The sequence below is a fragment of the Nesoenas mayeri genome, assembly GCF_963082525.1.
Source record: "Nesoenas mayeri genome assembly, chromosome: 9".
NCBI classification, from domain to species: Eukaryota; Metazoa; Chordata; class Aves; order Columbiformes; family Columbidae; genus Nesoenas; species Nesoenas mayeri.
The window spans coordinates 20,333,169-20,360,127 of record NC_137557.1 but is presented as its reverse complement, the minus strand read 5'-3'; the positions used below and the strand labels follow the sequence as shown (position 1 = coordinate 20,360,127).

The 26,959-nt window shown below is 46.6% G+C and overlaps 1 protein-coding gene across 1 annotated transcript in view; it reads left to right on the top strand.

The window, feature by feature from the left end:
- Positions 1–26,959, top strand: part of GPC1 (glypican 1) — a gene marked incomplete at its 5' end in the record, with an annotated part of 199,888 nt that overhangs the window by 164,702 nt on the left and 8,227 nt on the right. The window contains 2 exons of the mRNA XM_080349307.1: positions 8,872–9,263; positions 24,270–24,435. Coding sequence (XP_080205433.1) covers positions 8,872–9,263; positions 24,270–24,435 — 558 coding nt within the window. The remainder of the gene's footprint in view (positions 1–8,871; positions 9,264–24,269; positions 24,436–26,959) is intronic.

Here is a 26,959-nt window from a genome sequence, read left to right as displayed (position 1 = left end):
CATCTCAGGAGACTTCAAAAGCATTTGCATCTGTGCCTTGAGTAGTTAATTAAGCTGAAGAAGATGGAGATTAGTAAAGGAATTATCAGGTGAACTAGCCAAGGGGGAGGTAGCAATAAGTTGTGTTGAAAGAATAGCTCCTAGGCTGGAGGGAAGTTCCAGTTGTGATTCTCAAAGATAGGCCTAGAGCCCAGCCTGGTAAACAGTCCTGTTAAAGACTGGGACAAATGATAAGAAATGCGTTCATGAGATTAATTGATGACACAGTGCTGGGAAAGGTTGTCACTATTGAAGAGGATAGTGGATAATCATGATGACCAAAATAATAGAAATAGGGTGAAATTCAGTATTTCAGAGTGAGGTATATGGCTGGGGTCTAATTGGTTGGAAATAGCAAAGGGGAGAGTTGGGGACATACCAGTTGGTGGCAGAAAGTCTGTGAAATGCTAATGTTATGCATTCCTGAAAAACCTAAGTGCAGTTCCTGCTGTATTCACAGTGTTATTTCCAGTGAGGAAAATGAGATGTTCTTTGTAGTTCTGACCACCCACAGTTAAGAAAAGTTAATGCCAACCAGATGAGGTGAAGGGAAGAATTAGTGGAACGATGAGAGGACTGGGTAATCTTTCAGGTGTGAAGAAGGTGTGAACCTTTGCTTGTGCAGCAAGGCAGCATGGATGCTGAGAAAATATGGGACTTTGTGTGTAAATGTGAACACCAGCAAGCAAAAACAACTATTGAAACTAAAGGATTGCATTGGCAAAGAGCAAGTGGATAAAGAATGAACTTAGACCAGAAATTAAAAGGAATCCACCCATCTGACAATATGTTCTGGACCAGCCTTCCAGTAGGAGCAGGGGTGGCAAAATGTCTCACTGCTTTTGTGCTGGAGACTGAGCAGGTTTAGAAGAGGTTCAGAAGGTGAAGAATCATCAGCTGGTGGTGTGGCAGGGCTGGCACTTGTCGCACTGACCCACATCATCTCTTCACTCCTGTGTTCCTACTCTGTTCTCAGGCCCCCTCCAGGATGCAGTGTGCAGAAGAGAAATCAGGTAAAGGTATTTTGTTTCCCATTAAATGTGAAGTGGTTCTTTGGAGAGAATCCTAAAAGTTTGGAAGTTATACTGTCTAAAAGCATAATTGTTGCATCCTGGCACGTGTTCACCCTGTTCATCCTTTGGCTTCTAGGTGGAAGCTAATTTTTTCTCAATTTGTGTGGGATTTTTTTGCAACCTGAGTCTTGGTTTCTCATGATGCCTCCTCGTGTGTCTCAGCCACCAGACAGGGATGATGTGTAACATGGGACAGACCTTAAAGGGGAGAGTGATCCAGAATATGCAGGCTGTGTTCTCTAGGGTGGAATGGAACTGAGGAAATAGCTACACAAGAGCAGCTGTTTCACAGGAGTGTGAAACTGTGAGGAGAGAGGTGTCACCCAAAGAAAATGCCATCAGGATTGCTAGAAACAGGGCTGTTTGCACTTGGAACCTAAGCCACTTGGTCTCACCGTGGTTATTTCCCGTGTCGGCAGCCAGCTACGTACAAATCAGAGCATATCACTGCTGTTGTATGGATATCAGCTCTTCAGCAGAAGCATGGGTAGTACTTAAATTAATAATGAGTAATAACAATTTTATAAATAAAACATCACCGTACTTGCTGAAGTCAATAAAATAGACATGAATGCATTAGATTTCCAATTTAATGGCTTAAATCTGTTGCTGAATTATTCTCTTCTAATAGTAGTTTGACTGCAAGGACAGCATTAAAACCTACTGGACAAGCAAGTTGCTATTGGGATGCGCAGCAGTGTATTAATTGGGAACTCAGCCCAGGAAAATGCTGTGCCTCAGACCAACAGGGCTGGCCCTGAGAGGGAGCTGTGCTCTAGTACACATCCCCATACTCGCTCTTTCCTTCCTTTTACTGCTGTCCAGGACACCAGAGAGTCAGCTTATTTTTCTCTCCTATTCCTAATCCAGTATTCTTGAAACACACCAGCAGTGCTGTTGGTGAACACATTTCACTCGGCCTCCCTTCAGAGCTGCTCAGACATTCCATGGCCCTGGCCTTACGTGAATGCCACCACAGACTCTTGTGCTTGCTCAAACTTGAGAAATTATGATACAGTATTTGATAGTTTCCTCCTATAGGAAGATTTCCTCCTATAGATAGATTTGATTTTTCCTCCTCACATTTTTGCCCCCACGTCTGTCTGTTCTGGCAGTTTATGGCTGCACTGCAACACCCCCAGATCACAAGCCCAGCTTGCTGTGCAAAGGTGTCCAGCTGGCAGGAGAGTTTTCATTTTGCCCTGATGCTGAAAAGCTTCTGTAGCATTTGCACAAGAACAAGACTACTGTAGGTGCAGAGCACTGCTGCTCTGCATGGTTGCAGTATAAGTCATAAGGAGTTCCTGCAGGGACAACTCAAAGCTTTTGGAAGCATAAGCAGAATTGAATTTTGCTGTCCTGGGGTGGAACAGTCTGCTCTAGTATTAAGAACACAAGAGTTAGCAGAGAGCTTGGAGCTGGCAGGTAGAGGCAGCGCAGAGCCCTGGTGCTGCTTCTGCTGCTCCAAGGAAAAGCGAAGGGTTGGAGGTACTGCCGTGGGCTTCCTTCCTGCTGGAGTCCTACACCCTGATGCTTTTCCCTGCCTCTTATGTCTGAATTCCAGATGTAGGTGGATGTGGTTGCCTGGAGTCTTCAACAAATCCAATCATCCAACGCTAAACCTGCCTTTAGGAACAGATTTATTCTTAAAACCTGATTTTTGGAACTAATGGCATCATCTGAGCAATGTGTTTTCCCCCCTCATCTCCTCCAATCTGGTACTAATCTTTTTCCAGTTGTGCTTAAGACTTTTTGTATTGCAGTTTTCTGCTTAAGGCTTTAATAATATTCAGATCGAAAGTAATTCAGTCACCTTTCTTCAATTCTCATGTTTCTTCTAGTATGCCTCTAAAAGTTGATGGCTTTTGAAGAAAGCCATATCTGCTGCATGCCAAAGAGCATTTGGATGCTCTTTCTTCAGTGACTTCTTAATTCCCCCCTGCATCCATTCCCACTCCATCGCGACATTAGTTGAAGGAATCCCAGTGTGTTCCAGATGTTGGGTGATCAAATGATATCAGAGAGCTTGAATAAACAACTTGGTGATGGGGGACTGAGGAAGGGGTAACTCAAAACTTTCCATCTTCAGAGAGAAACTGCCGATCACAGCCTTGCTGTTCACAGCTTCCCCATTTGAATCCAGAGTTGTGAAAATGTGGAAACTGTGAAAATATGAGCTGCGAACACTGGGAAGCTGTGAAGTGGAGGAATAGGTGGGGATTTACAATCTCTCTTCAATGCAAAGATTCTAGATACTGGTTGAAAAATTAATTCTCTGATAAGTAATCTTTTGTCACGACAACAGCAAGAGGAGCAGCAGCCAAGGTTGCAGAATTGTCTCAGTTGTAAAAACCTTTCATTTCTTTGCTCATAACTTTCTGGCATTTTTATATTTGAGGCAGAAGTTTTTCAAACCTGGCCTCTGCCAAAAGGCAAATTTCATTTGGGTGACACTGGTTGTCTTGTTTCTGAGCCTGGAACTGCGAGACAATTATATTAATTAAAAAAAAAACCAGACTCTCTTTTATTTTTTTCTTTTGAATGCTTTTACAGAGAGAGTGTGGAAGGTGGTGTTTCCTGTGGGAACAGCTTTGACTGAGGAGCTGTGCCTTTCGTTTGCCCAAGGAAAATGGAGTTTGATTTGACTGGATTACTGGTGTTAGAAAATCACCTGCTGGGCTTTGCAGTGTTGTGAAGCCCTTAGCAGGCAGTGCTGAACAAGGACTCACCTGTTAGGTGGCTCTTTGAGAAAAGTTTTTGAAAGTGGGGAAGCCCAGTTGTAGATTTAGCAGGTGACTCGCAGGAAGGTGTCTCTGGCTAGGACACCTCTGTGGTAAAATTTCTGAGGCTGGCAGAAGCTGAGAACATCCATGATTTTCCAGCATAAGTCCAGAAAATACATAACTGCATTCTTGTGCCTCAGAGTGGAGACAAATGCATCATTTCTGAGGGAAGCTGGCCCTGGTCGGAGGCACCTCAGTACCTCAGGTCGGAGGTACCTCAGGTACCTGCCCCTGGGGATGGGAGTGCAGCAGTGGCTCCTGGAGCAACCAAAGGCTTCAGCCCTTTCCCTCCACCGCTGCCTTTCCCAAAGATAATGAAGCCACATTCTACAGCACAAAAATGCAGACATAGGTTGAGCCTGTTGCACCTCACGTACCTGCCCCTGGGGATGGGAGTGCAGCAGTGTCTCCTGGAGCAAGCGAAGGCTTCAGCCCTTTCCCTCCACCACTGCCTTTCCCAAAGATAATGAAGCCACATTCTACAGCACACAAATGCAGACATAGGTTGAGCCTGTTGCTGCTGTCCTGGATTACATGGTGATAGCCGAGCTCAGGGGCCTTGGGGATGTGACCTGGATGGAGCCGCCTCCATTTGCTCAGTTCCTGTTGAGTTAATCACCCCAATCCTCCTTTGGGAGCTGGGGCAGACCCAGCAGTTGTGGACCAAGTGAGAGTTAATAAATCCAAAATGGACCCACTGGAGGTTTATTTTTAATTTCTTATAGAAATAGCAGGACAGCTGTTTTATTAGAGGTTTCCAACCACCCAGGTTACCTAAGGGTCCCCCACCCACCATGGCTACAGGTAATGTGGTGTTTCCTCTAGAATAAAGACTTGCTTCTCCCTGAAATCAAGGAGGACAGATGCCTGGACTGTGGTTCAGCAAGTTGTTTAATCCCGAGGCCCTGCACATCTATGATACATGTCTAGATATGTTAAAAGTTTTTATATTAGTAAGCAGGGAGTGTCGAGGAGAAGATGTGGTGTTAATGGGAGATACTGGTGCTAAACGTGCGAGCGGTGCAAGCTGGGATCTTAAGGACCAGGACAGATAGCGTGAGCTTCTGGGCATCCCTCTTGACAAATCCCACTTCTTAGTTCCTTCTAGTGCTGTAAAATGGGCATTTAAATTCTCTGCCAGGTCAACTATTCATCACAAACACATGAGACTTAATTGCAAGTTAATTTTCCCTAGATAATGTATATTTTTTTCTCAGTGTATGAAATCTAGAAGAACTTTCTGAGAACCAGCTACAAATGAGTTGACTGTAATTAGTGTTCTGTCACTTAGGTGAGAAGTAACAGTTCATCAGCTCTTAATTAGCTTAGACTTTTTTGAGATAACTTTCCACTTTTTGACAGAAAGATATACATCTTGTTTCTCCTATAGTAGTACAAAGAAAGTCATTTTACCTTGAACTGACAAATTGGACTGCGTTTGTTTGTGTTTTCTTCTTCCTGATGGTGAGTGCTAAGCTGCATGCCGTACCTGGATTGCTGAGCAATTTGTTCAGTTAGTGTCACTTGTCACAGAGAAAAGAGCACTGATTATACAAGAAAGAGAGTTTGAGCTCCATTTAATTAAATTTTGAATGGGTAACTGGCAGGGCTTGGACTGATACGTTAAGATACTGAGCAGCTTTTAGATATCTGATCAGCATCAGAGAAACTTTGTATTTTGTGCTTGTTGTAGGTGAATGCAATTTCTATTTGTGGTACAGGTAGGAAGGCTGTGGCAGCAGAAAAATGAAGCTACCTCAGATTAGTCAGACCCAAAACAGGGTCCTGCCAGAAGTGGCCAAAATTTCCTAGAAGTGGGTGCACACGACTGTGATGCTGGGGACAGAGCCATGACCATAGGAGGGGTTGCCTGAGCGCTTTGCAGAAGCAGAGCAGTCTGCGTAAAGGCCAGTAAATCAGAGTTACCAGGATGGGTGCTGTCTCTGTGCCAGTAACACTTGCAAAGTTTTAATTACATAGAATCATGGAATCATTTTGTTTGGAAGAGAACCTTAAGAGGGAGTCCAACCATAACCTAAATCTAGCACTAAACCTTGTCCCTAGGAGCCTCATCTACATATATTTTAAACCCCTCCAGGGATGGTGACTCCACCGCTTCCCTGGGCAGCCTGTTCCAATGCTTCACAAGCCTTTCCATGAAGACATGTTTCCTAATATTGTACATAGTGTACAATTACTCAGTGTAGATGAGGAAGGAAAGTTCTCACCTGCGTTAGCACCCTGCAGATCATAGTGATAATTTTGTTGCAACAAAAAATTGCTGTGTGCCACTGTCTTTGGAACTAGCGATGGCTGGACCGTTTGAGTGGGGGGAGATATGGACTCGAACGAGGTCCTTTGGCAGGGTGAGAGGCCCCAGGCTTTGCAGAAAGCTTGTCCTGCCCTGGGACCTGGCCAGCGAGGCCATGGGGACAGGGCAGGGGCTGAATCGCCCTTTGTCTTCAGATTCATGAGGAGAGGCTTTGATAAGCTCTGTTTGTATGTGCTGCAGGTGTTTCTTCTTACAAAACCAAGATCCTTTAGCAAAATATTATACTTTTTAATGGGATCAGCTTTAGATTTTTTTCCTGTCAGGAACACGCCATCAGAAAGTCATTTAATAGGTGTCTTAGGTGCCATGTAGAAACATATTTGCACTGGTGTCTGTAGGAAGAAAGGGGGATTTAACACAGAAGATGGACAAACACATGAGGATCAGTCACTTTAGAGATGGAGGGAAGCCGGTACAAATGTTCAGAGATACAAACTGCCAACGACGTCAGGTTGCGTAACAATAAATTTCTTCCAAAAGTACACTTGAAAACCACAGGTTTTATTCAACATTTTAGGTAACATTTTTATTTTATGCATAAGTGATTAAACCGAACTTCTGCTAAGACCTAGTTTAATCACAATTTTCTAAAAGCACTTAAATTTTAAACTATTAAGCAGTGCATGATTGTGGCTGGAGGAAGCCAGGCTATTAATGGTCATTAGGAGTATGTTAAAATACAACAAGAAGTTTCAGTTTTAGCAGCCAGTGGTGCAGATGTAGAGGGTTTTTTCATTTGCTCTATATGCTTGTTGAGTTTTAGCTTAATTCAAATCTGAGAAGCCAATGAGAGGTTTTTAATGTAGAAAAGCTTGTATGGCCCTTGCAGACTGTGAATATAAACAAGAAACATGGAAATAAGCTTTACTAGTTTAAAATTTTAGAGGTGTTTAATTGTAGTCAGCACCATTCCCTAAAAAAATACTTTGTTTTATAAAGCATTGTACATGCACTGTGCATTTTTCAGAAGCTTTTCTTTCTTTTCTTATATGCCTAGCACAGTGAAGTTAATTTATATACCTAAATACATGCTGTTTGATTTTAATTGAGTAACGGTTGCCCTCCAGCTAGAGCTTATCATACATCACCAAAAAACATAATAGTAATTTAGATTTAAATAATAGTATAATCAGGTTTGCTTCAAAAAGGTCCTAAAAAGTATAAATGTTATTGAAATGAAAATTATTATTTAAATAATTTTTCCTCTCACTGACTTCAATGATGATTGAAGTTGCTTATGTAAATCAATAAATTGAATCAAATGGGTCCTGGGATGAGTTCCCTACTGCAGTCTCAAAGAGCTTGAAGGTGGCTGGCACTTGAGAGGGTACAAATACCTAAAGATGTTGGTAAGGGATAAGTTGAATCGGTCATCTTTATCTGCTGTATGTCACAAGAGTCGCATTTCTGTCACTTGTGTGACCACTGAACCTGGGGTGTAAAACCATTTATTAATAGCTGTTTATACCTAAACAAAAACAGGCTGCAAATCCGAATAAGCAAATGGGGTGAAAACCTCAAACATGATAATGCTGACCTCACCTCATAAGCACTTGAGCGCAACCCTGTGTTTAAATAAATAATATGTGCCTGTTGCAACATTTGGGACTCTGGCACAGACTGTACGGGCTGTGTCTCAGAGCCAGGGCGGCTGCATGACTGGGGCTGATGGGGACATCTCTGAGAAGGATTGGCACCATCGCTGATGGCAGCTCTGCTCCATCTCACCGGGGATTTGCAAATAACACATCAAAAAATAAGCAGTGAAGTAGGAAAGAAAGATGGCTCAGACAAGCTGCAGTGATCTCTCCAAAGACAACTTCAAGTTGTGCAGTGGATAATGGTGGATTTGGATTGGTGGGGATGACAACTAGTCAGAGTGAAGCCACATCATCTTCAAGTACATGTGCTGCCCCAAAGAACAGCTCGTGTCTGCAGGGACCTTGTCCTAGATGGCTGTGCATTGTGATTCAGGCATGTGTGTTGTGTGATAGTAAGAGCAGGCGATGCTGGAGGAGTTCCAATCTTTCACGTTGATATGGAAGATTTCAGGTTGTCTTCTAGGTGAAATCTTTATTTTCACTCTGGTGTGGCCACTGATATAGATACACTATCTGACTCCCAACAGCAGTCACTGTGGGATATACCTCCATTCCCTGAGCAGCATCCAGGCATGCTAGTGTGTTTACACTGTTTTCTAGTGATGTTTAACAAGTGTCAGCTTCTGTGCCAGAAGTGGCTGGTTCTTGATTCAGGATTGAGTGTCTCATGAGGCACTGGCTGACGATTGTGGAAAGTTACGGTATATGTGAGCAGTGCCACTTGATGTGTTCTGTAAAGAAAACCCCAGAGTAATACTATCACACCTTATGTGCTCAGAGAAGAGCCTCAATTTTAGTTCTAAGTGAGGCTTCCAGAAGAGATGAAGAGGCCCAGATATGGTTCTTCGGCACTGGGAGTTCCTCCTTGAATCTTCTCAGCTAGGGCTCAAGACTGAGAGTGGGTAAGGGCGGTTGAAGGACAAGCTCTGTCAGGGCCCTTCCGTTTTCTCAGGGCATTTGGTTGTGCTGCCAAACAGCAGAGCCCATTGGAATCCTGCTTGTCTGACTGATGCGTCACCATCTCCTTTTTCTTCTGTCTTCAGGCTATTTCCAGGATTTGTTGAACAAGTCAGAAAAGGCCCTTTATGAAGCTTTTCCAAGCATGTACGGAGAATTGTACACTCAAAACATGAAGGTCTTCAAGGACTTGTACAGCGAGCTACGCCGCTATTACCGAGGCTCCAACATCAACTTGGAAGAGGCCCTCAATGAGTTCTGGACACGCTTGCTGGAGCGGCTCTTCAAGCTGATGAATCCCCAGTACCATATCACAGATGAGTACCTGGACTGCATGGTGAAACACGCGGAGCAGCACAAACCCTTTGGGGAAGTTCCCAGGGACCTGAAGGTGAAGGCAACCCGAGCCTTCATCGCAGCACGTTCCTATGCACAGGGCTTTCTAGTGGGCAGCGACGTGGTCAAAAAGGTGTCTCAGGTATGTTGGGCTTCTTCCTTCTCTTCCATCCCCAGATTGGCAGGAGCCAGTTAACTACTGCTGTTGGAGAGAGGGGGCGTTATTTCCCCTTACAGTTTCATTACGAAGCAAGCATGTGTTTTTCAGTTTTATAGAACAAACTGATTGAGGGTCATCCATCAGTGGAAGGGAGCAGCAAGCCTGGACTTCTACAGGCACTGGTAGTGCAAAAGCAGCACCCAAATCAGTCTTTACCTTGTTTTAACCTATGCAACAAGGAGATGTGGGTCGCCCAGGCTGTAAAGCCCTTCTGTTGCTTGCCAAGATTCCTTGTGCTTCCCCAGCAGGGAAATGGCATATGTCTGCATCACACTCCTGGATGGCGAGATGGTGTAGGGTATGCAGAGCTGACTTGCCACGAGTGCTGGGAATACAGGCAGAGAGATGCGTTTCAGCAGTGGGTGATGGGATTGCTGCCTCTGTTTATGTAGCCATGTATATTTGTACAGCTTCTGTTCACAGAGAGGGTGAGTTTGTAAAGTGCATTTGGATCTTCAAGGATGAAAGGTGCTATATAAATGTAAATTAAAATGACTGGATCCAGGGTTTCAGGAGGAAGGAAATTGTCTGTATTCTTTGCTGCAGAAGCAGCCTTTCAGCGCCAGAAGGTGGTGATTGTCCCGAAACAAGATATTCAGTCTTTTCACACAGGTAGCGAGGAGAAAATCCATGCTAAAAAAATGACATGCATACTGCACGTGGAGATGGCAATCAGCAGGTATGAGAATCAGGGCGTGATTAAACTGTGAATGTAAAAATAGGGAATAGCAATTAATTTCCTCAGAAGGTAATACGTGGTAATGCGTAGCGGAGGACAGTACTATTTGATGCAACAAATCCAGACTTTGATCTCTGGAAGAAGCATTAATGTGGTAACGGTGACAAATGCTTTAATTTATCAATGTGGGACTATAAAACTGTTCAGCTACCCAAAAGCCCTTGCACATCTGTGATTCTGTGATCTCATTAACATGACTCTCTCCTGACACTTAAAATAGATAAAAGAGGAGAATGATGTAATTTCAGGGGGACCAAAATGAAATATTTGTCATAAATCCTCTAAATGGCAGAGATTTCCAGCTCCATGTGAATGATTCTGCCTGTAGCCAAGTTTGGTGGGTGAAGCACACTGGTGGGGCATCTGCAGTTGTGGGATCAGTGGAAGGGAAGGACCTGAAATACCAACAGGCAGCATATTTTTCTCTCACCTTCACGAAGGCTTCTGACCCACTGAATTTTTATTCTGGTCCCCTCTTTCTGAATTCTCCGTCTTCTCTAGATATTGCTTATCAAACGGTATGTGGGGTGCATGACCAGTCACAGATCCTTCTCTTCCCTCTGCCTCCTCCCATGCTGTTTCTCCAGCATGGAGGGTCTTCCAGAAGGGTGCCAACAATTCCTGTCTCTACAAGAGCCCTCCCTGGGGTTGCAGTTAATCCAGTGTGTTGCTTTAGTAGCACAATCTGCATGGAGTGAGTCGAGAAACCTCAGCAAAGCCTTCCTGATTTTGTAATGAAGGCCAAAACTTGCCCTTTTCCCCTGTCTTCAGGAATGGGTTTAGTACTTTAGGAAAGAGGAAGTGAGAACGCTGATGTGGGAAATCCATTTTATGGATGCCCTGGTAGCCCTCAGCTGTTTCTAAAATAAAAGGCCTGGTTTACCCACTTTACCAGATGTGGATTTACACTAGTGCCAAACGGATGTGAAGTGCTGAACTCTGCAGCTGGTCCTTTGACTTTAGTCTTTTTTCATGTTGCTTTATACTTAAAATGTTAGGAGAAAATGTATAGGACTTCTATGAAGATCAGAGTCTGGGATTCGACTTTCTTGTCAGCTGGTAACAGCAGTATTTAAAAATAACTCTTTGAACTGAAATTTCTTGAGTGTTTTGGTCAGGAAGTCTGAGAAAGCCTGTTGAAATGGATACTTAGAAATAAATGACCTAGCTATAACCTTCTGAAAAATTAGATTACTTCAGTTTTATTTATTTGCAAATCCCAGAAAAGCTACTGATTTCTATTAAAACCCTCCTAGTTTCAGCTCCTGAGACACTTCCAGGTCAGTATTTGTCACCTGTATCCTATCGCTGTGTCAGGTCCTGGTGCAGAGTCTGCATTACTGGGCATTCTAGAGAAAGACGAGTGCTGTTTTCCAGATTTTCTGGCTGTCTTAAAATGGGGAAGAGACTGTCTTGACTGAGCTACAGACAGGGATTTTGTGCGATTTCTTTAATCCCAGCTGCCTCTTCGCTGTACCCAAGGCATGTTTCTTCCCCAGCCTCTGGCTGTCCAGTCACTTCGGGCTGCCATTGGCTGGTGGGCGCAGGGTTGGGAACGGGACCGTGTGATGGGAGCAGGCGCTCTGCGTCCTGCGGGGCATAAATACATTGAGGGCAGCAGGGGAGAAAATGGCAAAACCATTTCTCATCTTTACTACCATCCTAGCTTTTAAGGCAAAAGTCACCCTGACAGACTGCAGGGTCTGACACCAAGATCTAAAGCTTTTAATGCTGTGGTTCCCTCCACCAGCCTGGCCCAGGGCACAGGGGAGGCTGGTGCGGCTCTGGGCAGCCCAGGCAGAGCGGCAGGGTTGGGGATGGATTAGGATGCATTAGGAGTTATTGATATGCCACGTGTGGGTGAAGGTGTTTGGGCAGCATCTCTGCCTTCACATTCAGGTTGTGTGTTTCTGTAGCTATTCTTTCAGCACAAATTGCAAGTTTTCATTTAAGTTGCACCATGCCAAGTGCATTTTTCATTGTCGGTGTGAAGCAGCAGCTACCAAATCAGCAGCAACCACAAAATCCCTAGTGAAGGGCAGTCAGAGAAGTTGCACTCCAGTGATGCACACCTCCTGCTGCGTGCCAGGGCAAGAGAGGATAAATATCCTGGTTTTGTCTGGGACCCTTTCCTTGGTTGTGAGATTGGCAGCTGCCCAAAAATAGCATTTGCTGCAGCTCTGAGCTTTGTGTGAACAGGTGAATGCCTTGTGTTGGGAGACGTGCTGCCTGCCAGCTGCTGCTCAGCGATCCACATTTGGTGCAAGCAATTGCTGTGTTCAACCATGAGGGCAAGAACATGTTCTAGGGAATACGTGGTGCAGCCAAGTTGAAATACTGGGAGCGGGGAGGGGAAGCAAGACTGAAATGGTAAAAATGACAAGGGCTGAGAGGTAACCCTGTATAAAGCAAAAAATCCTCAGAGAGATGCAGCATGGACTATCCTGTCTGGTTTGGTTATTTATCACTCACATTATGATACTGTTCATGCATCTAAGTCTTAGGAACAGGTATCAGAGGTGATCCCGTCTGCACCAGGACACCCAAAAAGAGCAGTGAGACTGTGCAGGAGTCCTTCTGGCCTCCTGCATCTCAGTGCTGTGCCCATGCTGCACCGCCAGGCGGGCAGGAGAGTGGCCCCATGCACAGCAAATGTGAATTTTGCCCATCAGTCCAAAAGTGAGTTATTAGGACAATCTTTACTTTGCTGGATTTTTGTTGCTTCTTGCTCCAGAATTTTAAGTCTCCCCATGGTAGTGGGAATTGATGTGAAGCAACACCAGCTACATAAGGAAGAAACACTTACTTAAATAGTTGGGTTTAGTAGTTGTTTGCATTTTCTTTTCTCAGTAGGTGTTTTTAAGGCAGATTCTCATTTGATTTTGACACAAAATATGATGATTTTCTTTACTAATTTTAGGCTTTTTCACTAAATCCTGTATGTCATTTTACCAAAGAAGTTTGTCTATCAGTACATTTTCATTTAAGCAATACTGTGTCTCACAATACATTTCAGCCTTATTTTTTTAAACTTTTATGTTCATATAAGGTAAATGGCAGCTTTCCTGTTTCCCATATGAGTAATTTTTAAACACATGGTGGGTCAAGCTGCATTTGGATGGAAACTGAATTCCAATTAAAAAAGCCCCAAAATAGAATTTTTATAAGTGGTTTTAACAGTTAAATGAATGTGCTGGATACATATGGAAGTAAATGTTTATCTAAACATGCTTTACATTTCCAAGAAGTCAATAATATAACAAAGACAGTATGGTCATTCCTGGTCCTTTTGTGCTTTAAGGTTGTAGCCATCTCTCATACCCCACTTTTTTCCATAGCTTGGAAGAACAGAGTTGACTTTCATCTTCAGCTTCCAGTTGCTTTTTTGGGTCAGCTGGGCATAAAATTGATCTGACTGAATAAAATTAAGTGAATAATATAATCTCTTTTCACAAACATACAAAGCCACTGTGCTAGAACAGCTTGAGTGCAATGAATTCCTGTCCCATGTACTCGGTAACACACCTCCATCCTATCAGTGGTTTATCTTTATTCAGAGCATCAGCAGCAAGTTTGTACAACCATAAATAACATTTTATTTCATATATAGGATTTCACTTTTGTAATTTGTAATAAAACTAAGCATTTATGTAAATTGGCCTCCCCCTGATCCTGAAAAGATGTTAGCGTTTGTAAATGGATGTTACAAAAATGTTATTCCATGGCACTGGTGATTGGCAGTAACCTCATATCACATTTATTTCCTTCTCACTGGCTGTTATCCCACCTCTCGCTCAGTTTTTGCACGGCAGAGATATCTGTTCCTGTGTTATGAAAATGACTTGACGGCAGGACACCGTTGTGCAGGGACAAGCTTCACCCCAAGGAGCCATAAGGTGCCACAGTAAATTCTCTCTCCATCTGGGAGAAGCTCTCATCTGGGACCTGCTCCCACCAAGGAGGTGGCGTTTTCCTTCAGGGAGATCATCTGTTTGCTCACGTGGGGTTTAATAAGTCTCCTGTGTTCAGACTGCAGTCACCTGTACCTAGAGACAGCTCTACAGGGCTTGGTAAGAGATGCTTCACACAGGAGTTCAGCCTCAGATCTGGCTTTAACAAACCGAGGGGAGGTGATGTGAGACAGAGCCCTGCAGGGTTCCCACCTGGGACACAGGTCGGGGGAAGGAGTGGGTCCCACAGGAGCTGGAGTCACCCACAGGGATGGAATGCAGCTCACCACAGACAGATACAAACAACTGCTGGAGCTTTGCAGGTCTGTCTGTGTTCAGGAGGACTGAAGTCCCAGGAGCTGAGAAACCTATGGCACTTCTGACACCTCTGCCTGTGAAAACCAGCTTAGACTACAGGCTGAAACAAGGTCTTGCACCTTCAGGGACTAGTTCCTGCAGCAGCTCCTGCACTCGCTCCCTCCTGCTTGCGCACAGCCCCTGGCACAGCCACTGAGATTTGCCTGCTGCTGGGCACCGCAGGGCTGCAGGTGCAGACGTTTTCCAGCACCGCCGTATGTAAAACTAGGGAAAGAGTTTTGCAATAAAGTTGGAATTTGTTTGAACAGATTCAAATCGAGCTGGATGGGTAGCATGCAGTGTTGAACACATCCTTCTGTATTTCAGGAATTACTTGCCAGTATTTCTATCTGTTATTATGTTTAAATCACAACCCTTCAGAGATAAAAACCCATAGGTGTTCTGAATATAATAGAAATAATGCAGGCAAGCAGATATATGTCTCCCATATTTACCTGGTGGTTAAAAGTCAATTGAATCTAGTTTTCAAAGGACTGAAAATTGTACCAGCTGGAAATAATTGCATCAGATGAACAGAGCAAGGAGTGTGTTGAATAGGCAAGTGGTGGCTTGCCGTATTTTCCTCTAGGGGGAGAGGAGTGTGATAGCAGTCTCTATCCACATGAATCTTCCTTATTTTAATATCTGAAGGCAGTGAGGCACTAGACAGGAATCCCAGGTGCAGATCCTTCCGGTCAGCTGTGGGTCCTGCCCTCATGTCCAGTGACCTTCGCAGGCTGTGCTGATTCTGGAGCCATTGGCATTGCTGGCTGCAGAGGGAGCCAGGGCTGACTCTGCTCCGTGTTTCCATGCCTCAGTTTGGCTGGGTTACCCTAGCCTTGCCCTAGCCTTCTTTTTTTTATTTTATTTTTTTTTTTTTAATTTATTTTTCTGAGTCTGTAAAATGGTCGTTTGGATGCTGGGCTGGCGGGGATGGACCCAAGCAGCCTGTTGAGCCTCAGGCTTCACACCAGCTCTGGTCTGATGGAGTGCGAAGGGCAAGGATTTGGCATCAGGCTCTGTCCTCTCTGCCCCTCACCCTGTGTCGAGCTGACTGCAGCGAGGTGAGAGCAAGAGGGTCCCCCAAACTGCGGGATCATCTGTGTCCTGCCCCTGCCACCAGACCCCAGCACAGCCACCACCCTGCGTGGTGCGCCTGCCCCCGCTTGCTTTTTGATCCCTCACAGGGGTGTGGAAACATGCTTGATGTATCTTGAATGATGGGCTTGGTGAGGCTTAAAACTCACTGTGCTCCGAGGACTCATGGCTGAGCATTTGTGAAAGGAAGGTGCAAAATAATGACTGAAGTGATTATACAATTCATTAGACTTTGAAAGAATCATATTTCTGTCAGCCCCGCAGCTGTTTCTCTTAAGAGTTTTATTCTGAAAGATTGGAAAGCTTGGTTCATTTAACACACGTCAAGGTGCTAATTACATCAAGGCTGGCATAAAGATGCACAAGGCAGCTGCTGACCATGTGGCGGGAGAGCGGGGGTCTGCTCTTCATACCGGCTCCTCCATGCCAGGAGAGGGCTTGGAGCTCCTGCAGCTCCCATTTCTTTCACTGGGGAAATGGATGCTGATGACCTGGTGCACAGAGCAGCCGTGGCCCTGATTTCCAGTTTGCACACGTGGAAATGCAAAGAGCAGCATAGCCCTGCTTTTTTTTTTGGTTGTGGGATTTGAGGTTCCTTCCATGAGGAGACTGTAAAAATGAAAGGTTTCCCAACATGAAATTGCCATGTTGCAGATAGCTCCAATCACAGAGCCAGCCAGCTCCCCAGAGAAACAAACCTGTCCTCCCGGTGCCGGTCTTGCTATAAAAGAGAGGGCAAGGCTGGCTTTCCGAGTGCATTCCTGGCTGCTGTGCATCCTGCAGATGGCTTGACAGCACCAGCCCCACAGGATCCACTCCCCTGCTTGGCCTTTCTTTGTAGCTGCTGTTCTTCATGCTGACAACCTTATCCCAACTGTACAATTCCAGCTGAAGGATTTGGAGTAATTGGAGTGGCTCTGAACACCCTCCTGCCTTTCCCAGTGCGCACGGCCTGATCTATGAATTGAAGAGCTGACCTGTTTTCCCTTAAACACTACCCCAGAATGGGTTTTTCACAGCTGGCAGGAAAAACTTCTCTTACTTTATCACCTGCAATCAAAATATGCATGAGAAGGTAAGCCAGAGTGCTACAGAAGCTACTGCAGCTGCCTGTGTAGCTGTGCTCAGCCGTTAAGCCTCAGGCGGTCTCCAGCTTTCTGCCTCTAGAAAGCTGCCTGCTGGCTTAGAGCATCCCTTGGTCTGGAAACCTAAGTTGCCTGATGTGGCCGGGTTTAACTGCTGCTTCTGGAGGTTGCAGTGGCCATTCAGACAGTAAGTCCTTCTACGTGGAAAAATATATCGGAGCGTTCATGCAGACACATTTTGACATATATCTGATGCGCCTGGAGGTATTTTGTCTTCACCTCAACCCTCCCTGCGTCATGCCAGAACTGCAGCCAGGTGCTACAGGTCCCCTTGCCCACCTTGGGTCTGTGCTGTTTCTCGGAGGCTTGAGCCAGGAAGGGGACTGGGAGAGCAGCCACAGAACAACACCTTTGCTGACAGCGTTTGGGACTTCTCCATCCATCAGCCAACCTACCTGCATCCCCATAACAAGCTGGGGGGTTGACAGCACTTCCAACAGCTTTTATTTTTCACCCAGGCCTCTTTCTCCATCCCTAAATCTCTCCCCTCTACCTAACCCTGCTTCCCCTGGGAAGCAAGGCACAGATGGCTCACAGCAGCCTGGAGGTGAATGTGCAAGGGGAGAGAGGGGGTAGGAAAAATACCAGTAAGAGCTCAGCTTATTTTGATGGTGTTAAATGCCTTTCAGATGTATTTAAAGGCCCCTGAAGGCCGTGGAGTCCCATCGCCTTGCAGCTAGGCTTCAGGTTCTCATTTGCTTTTAAGCAAGGCTTCAAAAGGAGAAAGGATTTGGGGTTGGAGTTTTTTCTTTTTTTTTAATTTTTTTTTGTCTTTTACTTGTTTGAAGCCAGCACTTCAAAAGCAGCGTCTGCAGCTTGGCTGCAGGTTCTGGGTGCTAAAGGAGCCGGCCACCTCCCAATGGGCGCAGAGGAGCAGAGCTGGGCTCCCCCCGCACAGTGGCCGGAGCCAGGCATGCTGTGCCCGCAGCCCAACCACACGCTATGCTGCTGCGGCAGCCGCTCAGTGCTGCCAGTGTTCAAATGACTTTCCAGATGCCTGTGGCTTCCTAAAGCTCAATCTTTCTCCAACACTCAGGAAGCTGGGAGGGGAAGGGAGGATCATTGCTCTGTCAAAAAGACCCTGTAACTCCTTGACGTGATGTAGGGAGCTTATCCCAGCACTAGTGCCTCGTTGGTTGCTGTTCCCTGGGGCCTCCTTCTCTGCATCCTGTGCTTTGTTCTTTGGTCTTCCCAGCCACCTTTTCAGGAAGTAATTGGCTTGGATAAAGAAATGCTTTTGGGAGTGAGGAGGGTATAGCTCTTTCAGCTAAAAGAGACTGAGAGCTTGTGAAAACTCATATCATCACTTCTATGGTCTTTTCTGTGCCATGATGTTACCAGGGGTGTTTCAGAGGCTCTTGGATACTTCCCAAGCAGTAGGCATTAGGGTAGCATCAGAAAAAACATCTCTTCTTTGCACCTCTCTGTCTGCGTGACCTGTCAAATGAGGTCCTGGTTCAGAAGGGTAAAAACCTCCCACTGTTGTAGATTCAGAGAAGTCCAGGCTCAGGCCAGGAGGAACTGCATCCCTCTCTGCATCCCCAGTGACCTGCACCAAACCTTACACTGAAAAGAGGACTGCAAATCAGTCAGTGGTGTTGGAAAATCAATGTATAACCTGTGGGGGTGCTTTAGTGAAAGAACACGTAATGGTGAGGCAGAGAGAACTGTCCCATGGCTTTATGAAATATCCTTTTAGTTATCTCTGAGTTTGTATGTCTGTGCACTTGTGTTGAACATGCGAGTCACGAGTTTGATTTGTTCTTTAAAGACATGAAGGATGAGAAGGCTTTTTCCTATGCTCTGGAAAAATCTAGCCCATTTTGACTGGAGTGCTGCCCTTCTGCTGTGTCCTACAGAGACTAAAGCCCTGGCCATCCCAAAAGCCATCTGCACTCAAGTGCCTTCAGTCCCTTGAGTGTCTGTGTCTCACCTGTTGGAGCTGAATGCTTTCCCCTTCTAAAAGTAGTTTCGCCTCCCCTGTGTCTTTGCTTCAGAACTGTTCTGAAGTTATGTTTTAGGTAATATGAAGGACAGCTTAGCTCTTCTTGAATGTGTCTCAATGCAGGGAGATGGAGTATGTGACTGCTTGTTATCCCTGAGCCCCCTGTGTTTCTGTGATTCTCTGCTTGGAAAGCATAACAATAAAATACATGGCAGGAGTTGTGGGATTTTTTTTGTTAGAAGCCTTTCGCACTGAATGTTTTCTAAATTGGCTGGGTGGTGGCAAGAAATCCAGCTAGTGACTAATCCCCCAGCCCATCCTCTCAGCAAATTGCTTGCAAAAGTCATTAATTTTACTGTAATTGATTTAAACATTGCTCAGGAGGAGGAAAAAATGAGGGAAAAAATGCCACTCCAAATGTTGAGAGTTATGTGTTCTCATTTTTTCTGCTGTATTATCTCTATACGCGTCCATTCTCTGCTGGCTGTGTTGCAAACGCGGGTGTGGAACTGTCGCAGGGTGAGCCCCAGCTCAGGGGTCACCTTGGGCAGCTGTGCCGGGAGCGGTGCAGCCCTAAGTGCTCCAGCTGCCTCCCAGGCATGGTACAAGAGAGTCTGCAAAGACCTTTTGCTCTGGCAAAGCACCTGCCTCCAGCAATTCACATCTGATCAAGTGGCTCCCTCAACAAAGCATGGGCACATCAGGCTTTGGAAAGTAGCCATGGAAAAGCACAGAGCTCGGCCACTTGCAATGAGCCACAGTCGTGGGGTAATACCTGATAACAACCTCCCTGAAATGTCAGCCCTTGTGGTGGAATGGGGCATTTTATGAGACAGCCACCTGTTCCTGTTGCATTACTTCATTGCTACTCGAATCAGCTACTGTATCCCCAGCTCTAAAGTAGTTTTAATTAAAGGATTTTTTGGTCAATACTGATTTGTCCCCTATTTTTGGTATATCTTAGAAGATAATTTTTTTCCTTATCACTTCATCACTGGGCTTACACTTTAGGGACTGTACCCACTGATGTCACTGGGATCAGAACAGTGTCTGTGGATTTTAACTTTGTATAGCATATTTATTTATACCTCTGATAAATGAATGAGGAGTGCCCTGGCTCCAAGCCTTATCTCCCACTAATCATTTATTTTCAGATCCCTGGGAAATGGCTTCTCCAATGTATTGTGTGTGTTCTCTTTACATCTTAATGCAGTTTCTAGGTCACTGAGCTAAGAAAGGACTATAGGTGCCACTAAAGTTAAAGGAGAACTGTGTCTCCTTCAAGGAGAACCAGCCACAGGCTGGGCCAGGTTGACGGTACTTAGAGAAATCAATTATTGTCATGTACTGCCTTCATGCTGTGCCAGATCATTTAAAGATGAAGAGATGATGTTAGCTTTCACTCTGTCTGCAGGAGTTTGCATGCTCCTGCTTTCAGGCCATATGCGATTAATAGAGGACACTGTGTATAGACCTATCAGTAATTGCAAATGTGCACTGGGAAGCCAGAGGGTTCTCTGTCAGGTCTTAGCTGTTGGGCAGGGAGTAGATCATAATGTTTCAGGTTGTTTTAAAGGCAGAAGGATGAAAGCAGAAGCACAAGGAAATGAAGATGTGTCAGTGTGCAGGTGGAGGTCAGTCTTGACTTTGCCAGCCTGGAGAAACTGCTTCGCTGTCCCTGTGGGGGTGTTTATCTAAAACAAGCTGCCACGGAGGGCACGTGGTCCCATGGTTCCAGCCCGAGGAGCTCCTTTCTCCAGTGCCACTGCTGGGGCCGGCTGTACCCCAGACGTGAGCAGGGCACAAAGTGTTCCTGGCTGCGGGGCTCTCCTGGCTGTGTTTCTCTATCCACAAAGGGGAGGGAATCTCAGCCCCTCCTAACTGGACTAACTGGGGCTGGGATTGCTCTGTGTGGATACAACATACCTGAAAAAACCCTGGAAGTTTACTTCAGCAAACTAATCCACAAGGACTAAGAGATGCCTGCAGGGCTCCATTCCTTAACATGCTGCAAATTTCCCAAAGGGAAGGTGCAGGATTAGTGCTGGGAGGGGCTCTGGGAGCCACAAGTCCTGGCTCTCCTGTGCCCTGCGTGGAGCAGAAGTCCATGGGCTGGAAGGAACGATGAGGAACAGAGCTCTGGCCAAGCAAAACATGCGGAGAGTACACTCCAAAAATCCTCTTCCTGCTCTCTCATCCCTCTGTTCTCAGTTCAGCTCTGCAGCCTGCCTGTGAAAAAGAAGTGCTGCTGCCAACAGGAGAGGTTTGACTTGTCTTTGGAGAAAGGGAGTGGAGCTTGGCCTCTTCCACCTGCACAAATTCATACTCATTCTTGCTGCCAATAAATTAAGCTGAACACTTGACACCTGCCAGATTCAGTGGAGCAACAGCTGGTGGTGGATGTGTCGCCTGCTCATCTTCAGAGAGGCTCTGTGGCAGGGGTGCCACCTCACCTGGGTGCTGCAGGGTCCTCGTGCCTGGGGCAACATGTCACTCCATTGTCCTCAGGGAGACAAAGCCACCTTGTGAGAGTGACAGGCTGGCAGTACACACACAGCTCCTCTCTGACATCCTGAAATTACCCTTACTGAGGAGCAAAAGCAACTTTTCCCCCAAAAACCCTCAGGAGCTGAGCCTGAATCTCATGAGCCACTGTCACAGGTGGTATTGCTGGGGATAGGCGGTTTTGTCTGGCTGGCAGCCGTGGTCAGGGGGAGGTGAGGATGGCAGGATGGCAGGCAGCTGCATCACAGGGAGCCTGGGCAGCTGCCTGCACTCGTGGGTTGTGCCAGAGGCCAGATGGAGTAGGTGGGCACTGAGGAGGGGGGACACACCACTGCTCCCCTTCTGCAGCTCTGCATGGTGGCAGGGCACAGGGGCCCTGCACAATTTCTCTCTGGTAGCTGAGGAACTGCTGTGCTCAGGTGTGAAGATTCTGTTTTGTCAAAAATGACATGCACAAAAACAAATGCAGAGACCAGGATAAATTCTGCAAGCAGAAATACTTTTGAAATGCCCACCGGGCCTGTCACATGCTTCATTTAAATATGGGCTCATTGTGGTCACCTGGGTGACTCCAGTACAGTTGCTGCGTTTACACAGTACTTTAAAGCTAAGCGTGTTGGGGATGCTTTTCTGAGCCAAGATCTGTCACTTGCCTCTCTCTGTGTCCCACATGGGATCTGGCAGGGTACCAAATAGCTTTGTTTTTTTGGCTGCTGGTGGCTCTCCTCCCTGCACTGGATGGCTGGTCCACACTCCCCAGGGGTGTTTCTTGCACTCTCCCGTTCCAGCCAAAGCACTTCAGCTCTCTCCACTCCACAGGCCTGCACCGTTCAACTGCAGATGTACGTGTGTGCAGGCAAAGCATCCAGCTGCTCCCTGCCTCCAGTCAGGACTGGGCAAGGTCTCATTTTCAGGGCTCAGCTACGTGACTCATTTGTGCCAGAGCTCCCCAAATACTGCAACCCGGTTGGTGCTGTGTGAGGTTCCAGTGCTCCACGACCACAGCTGGACAAGCCAGGACAAGCAGGATGGGGTGTGCCAGTAAGACACGGAGACAGAGTTGTGCTCAGGACCTGGTTGCATACACAGGTTACGTGCTCTGTTTGGGGCTTCCCTGTATGATTCATGTTCGTGAACATCCTGCCTGGAAGTGAGAGGTCGCAACTCCATTCCTAGCTGCATCTCCTGGTGTCTGTGTAAATGTTCTGATTTCAGAAGGTCTTCAGCTACAGCCTGTGTTAGCGTTCAGCGTGCATTTACCTTTTCAGTCACTATTCAGTCGTGGTTATTTAAACGCTGAGGTGAAAACTAAACTCTTCTTTTGTTTGCCTGTCCCCCTGCTTTGTTCCACACCATTTCAGATCACCAAGGCAGGAAACAGAGGTGCCTTCACCAACTGCTCGCGGGGATGGAGCAAGCGGTGCGGCGGGACAAAGCCTCCATCTCCTGGCAGCAGAGCTGCACAGCAGCCAGGTGATGGCTCCTCTCTGCAGGACTTGTCCCAGAAAGGAGACAGAGCTCACCTGGAGAGCAGAGCCAGGCCCTGGCCTGCCTGGTGTTCTCTGCACAGCTCAGCCCCCCCGGCCATGGTGGGGCACAGCGTTTAATCCGCAGGGATTTCAGAGCTTGTTCTGACTGCTGAGGTAGGGAGGGAAGCCGTCTCCATTTCAGTTCTCTCTCTGAGACCTAGAAATTTTTTTCCTGGTCCTGAAGAGGGTTCTCACAAGGTTATTTTAATGCATTCCTCCCTGCCCCAGCACCGTCCAACATCTGTTTCCCAAGACTGACTGGAAGTGAGGTGCTACCATGCACACAGTTTCAGGAGGGGGGAAGCTTAGAGATTTTCTCTCTGGGCCTCTGATAGAGGGCTCAGCATGTTCACGTTCTCCTCAGAATATCTCAGAACTGAATCTTTTTGGACTCCCACAGAAGAAAGTTAAGAGGCCATGTTGAAAGTATTTTTCACAAGTAATAAAGAGTTAGGGGCAGTTCTCAGCATTGCAGCTGCAGCTTGAGGCTCAGGGATTTCTCCATGTTGAAATTTGCCCCTTCCATCACCTTCCATCCTTTTGGGCTCCTTGTGACTGCCAAGTACCTGGGTACCATGGGAGACTTGCATGCAGACACTTCTGTTTATTTTTGTAAATGGTTTTAAAAGAATGACAAGGGAATTGCAAATGGATCTGAGCAAAGATAGAAAAAGACCACAAAGGAGAAAACACTTCAGTAATAAGACTGGGGAGCACTGAGCTCTGCCAGCATCTCTGCAGGGTCTGCCAAGTTGTTATTCATCCCCCAGCTTACACAGACAGCCCCTTGCCTGTGGTAGTTGGAGGGGGACACTGTCCCATGACTGGCGGTCTGGGGGGACTGAGACATACTGCCAAGGCTGCCACCCTGCTCTGCACCTGCTCTGGCTCTGTGCTTATGGGACCAGGGTAGTTTAATTAAAGGTGGCAGAGCCCCCTCCAGAGTCACCTCTGCAAAGCACCGGCTGCACATGCAGAGCCTTCAAGCCGCTGTCACAGTGTGTGTTGGCCCCTTCACCAGCTGCCTGCAGCTCCTGAAGTTCTTTTAGAGAGTAATCACATCCCCATGTCAAGTGCTCTCAACTGCCTGTATTTTTGGAATTGTTCAAGTCATTCCCCAACACCATGCTTCTTTGCAAAGATGCCAGCTGAGAGCTTTCCATGTCCAGGCCCCTGCTGTGCGTCCCCCAGGAAGCTGGAGATGCAGTTTGTGGTGGGACACCTGCATCTGCCGAGTGGTGACAACAAACCCTCCCTGCAGGAAGGGCACAGTGGTGGCACTGGTTGCAGAAGGGCCAGGGCACATGTGTGCCATGTGTGCCATGTGTCAGGGTCACAGCTATAGCCAGCAGGCAGCCCAGGCTGTCCTTGCGCTACCAGACCTGGCTGAAAGGGAGATGGTGCTCACATCTGGGTTTTTCTCAGAACTCTGGGTTTAAGCACAGCCCAAGGAACTAGCAGTTGCCTCGGGGGTCCCATCCCTCTGACAAGGATGACAACCAAGAAAGGGTGGGGGGAAGAAGAGGTGCTGAGAGGGGAAGCCCAGGCATCCCTTCTGCCTTTCAGATCACGCCAACCTCCTTCACCCCAGGGAAGGGGGGAGTTGGCCCCTTGCCCCCCCAGCCAGCCTGTGTGCCTGACTCCCATCTGTCTCCCCCAGGTCCCTCTCAGCCACGAGTGCACCCGCGCCATCATGAAGCTGATGTACTGCCCACACTGCCGGGGCATGTCCAGCGTGAAACCCTGCAACAACTACTGCCTCAACGTGGTGAAGGGCTGCCTGGCCAACCAAGCGGACCTGAACACTGAGTGGAAGTACCTGATGGGTAAGATGACCTTCCTCTGCTGCAGCACAGCAGCCTCTTGTGGCACTTTTTGAACCCCCTGAGGCAGGGTTCATCCAGTAAAGGACGGACTATGGAAGGCCCTTTTACACTACAATTTCTGTTTGTGATCTCACACCTAGAAGCTATTACAGGACATTTTGCTGGGCTTTAGTATCATTCGAAAGGACATTGCTGGCCTGACTACCAAGGGCTTAAAGAGTTTTCATCTTGCCTGTGCCTCAATTGTGATTGCCTACACTTTGCATGCTAGTGATTCTTCCTTCCCTCTCAAGTGTTGAAGCTTAGGGACAGATCTGGCCACATGTACTCTGTCAGAGCGCCTCCTCATCCATACCTGAGCATTTGTGCAAGCAGAGGAGAAGTACTTGCTGCTGACCTTGTGAGATTGACTAGAGACATGAAGCCATGAACCGTTTCCATGGGTGGAAAGCAAAGAGATCAGAGTCATGTACTTCTAAACATAAAGAGGTGTCTTAAACAAACACACAGGGAGGGAGAAGTTACAGGCATCACCAAGAATGGGAAAATTAGACTTGTATTTTAAATAAGAGTTAATTTTCTTTTAACTTTGTCACTAAGCTAAGATGACGGATATTTTAAAGTATGTTGTATGTGTATAGAGGTAGCCATTTCGTTGAGTTTAAAGCCAGAAATATCACTGTGATAGTATTGTCTGATCTCCAGTGAAACACAGGCTGGAGAACTTCAACCAGGCATTTCTGCAGGAAATTCTCCATTGCCTGATCAGACTCAGGTATCTCTTTAAAGAGACCTCATGTGTCACTCAGCTATTTTTCCAGAGCCCATGGCTCCTGGTTTAAATGTGAACTGTTGCTGAGAGTGGCTTGTGGAGCTGACAGACATGGGTTGAGGCTGGTGAGAGTTCGTGTTTAGAAAACGGTATGTTTGTGTTGCAGCGCGCATCCTCTCCCTATCTGCAGCCCATCTGGGTGGTGGTTTGCTGTGGTGAAGCTACTCTTGTGCCCACAGCATCACCCAGCACGCTCCTCTTACTCTCCCAGGTTGTACATTTAGGCCTGGAGCGATATGAGACCTCGGGGAGCCTTGAAGTTTGTCTGGGCTGATGGAAAGCAGGAGCACCAGAGGAGAGGAGCTTTGGGCTTGGCCTTTTCCCTTGCCTTGGCACACACTGCCTGGCCAGCAAGGCTGCCAGCACGCTAGCCAGCTGCAGACTGGCAGGCTGGCTCAGGGTTGATACGTGATGGTGTAACAAGAAAAATCCAAAAGTTCCAGGAGTGTCATCTGCCTGTCAAGGGACAATGCAAACTATGCAGCGAACCACTGCGCAGGGAGGCCAGTGCTCGGTGAGGTGCAGTGGCCAGCTGCCCCCTCGTGCCCAGGGCTAACGAACCCCATCGCAACTTACAGCAGCTAATTGGAAGCACTCCCCATGAGAGTGACTCAGGAAGCTGCTGCAGCAGAGGCGGAGGAATATTCCCTTCCCCGAGGGTTTACACCAGGACTTTGATGGCGCTTTGGCCTTTCTGAGTGGAGCAAGCCAACCATTCCTGTCACTGCTCTCCTGGCAGGATGACGGCTGTCTCCTGAAAGGTCAGTGTACAGCTCTCTTTGATTGACAGGGAGGCAATTCCAGATGCATTTTGCAGTTATTCTGGCTTCCTCTTCCCCAAGAGACACCATCAAAGGGTGATGGCTCAAAAGAAATTGGAGCTTCTTTCAAATTTCAGTTTTACGTTTTAGTGTCAGAGGTCACAATTTGATGAAGGACTGCAGCAGGACATAGGGTCAAAGGTTCACTGATGATGTCTGCTCTTCTCACTTCTCCAGGCCCTTCCTTGTATCTGGAGAGGATTTTGTTACACTAAACACAGAGTTACTCTTTCAATTTGACAAACTAGGGCAGGTCAAATTAAGGGACATTTTTATAGTATATAGTAAGTGGTTCAAACGTAATTTATCAATAATTTGGGGTGCAGCCTATGATTTAAATTGTATCTCGACATCGGTGCCTCTGCAAGCTAAAATTGCTTGGAAGATGCAGTCTCAAAGATGACACCACAGCCCCCGAGTGGCAGGAAAGTTAAACTGCAAGCTCTTTATTGTTACAGGAGATGTTATTTCCCAGAATTAAAAAAAAAAAAAAAAAAATAAATTACCCCCTTGTATGGCATGTTCAGCTTTAGAAATCAATTCTGACGTAGGACTGTGTTGCAGGAAAAGAGAGCACATTAACTTGGAAACTTTGGCCCTTGTTTCCATTCTTGCTCAAGCTAAACAGCAACATCTTTTTTTCTTTTTTTTTAAGTGCTGAAAATAAGTACAGAATTTTTCCAAGCTGTGAGTTTGCATGTTGTTAAATCCCATTCTATAGACTTGAGCAAAGAGTATTTTGTGATCCATGCTCCTGACTGGCTGAGGTTTGAGCCCTCCCAGTTGTTTGACTGTCAACCTTGCTCCCTGCAGGCTGGACCTGCTTTCAGACTGTGAGTCCCATGGGCGTGATCTGGTATCTTCTGTGAGT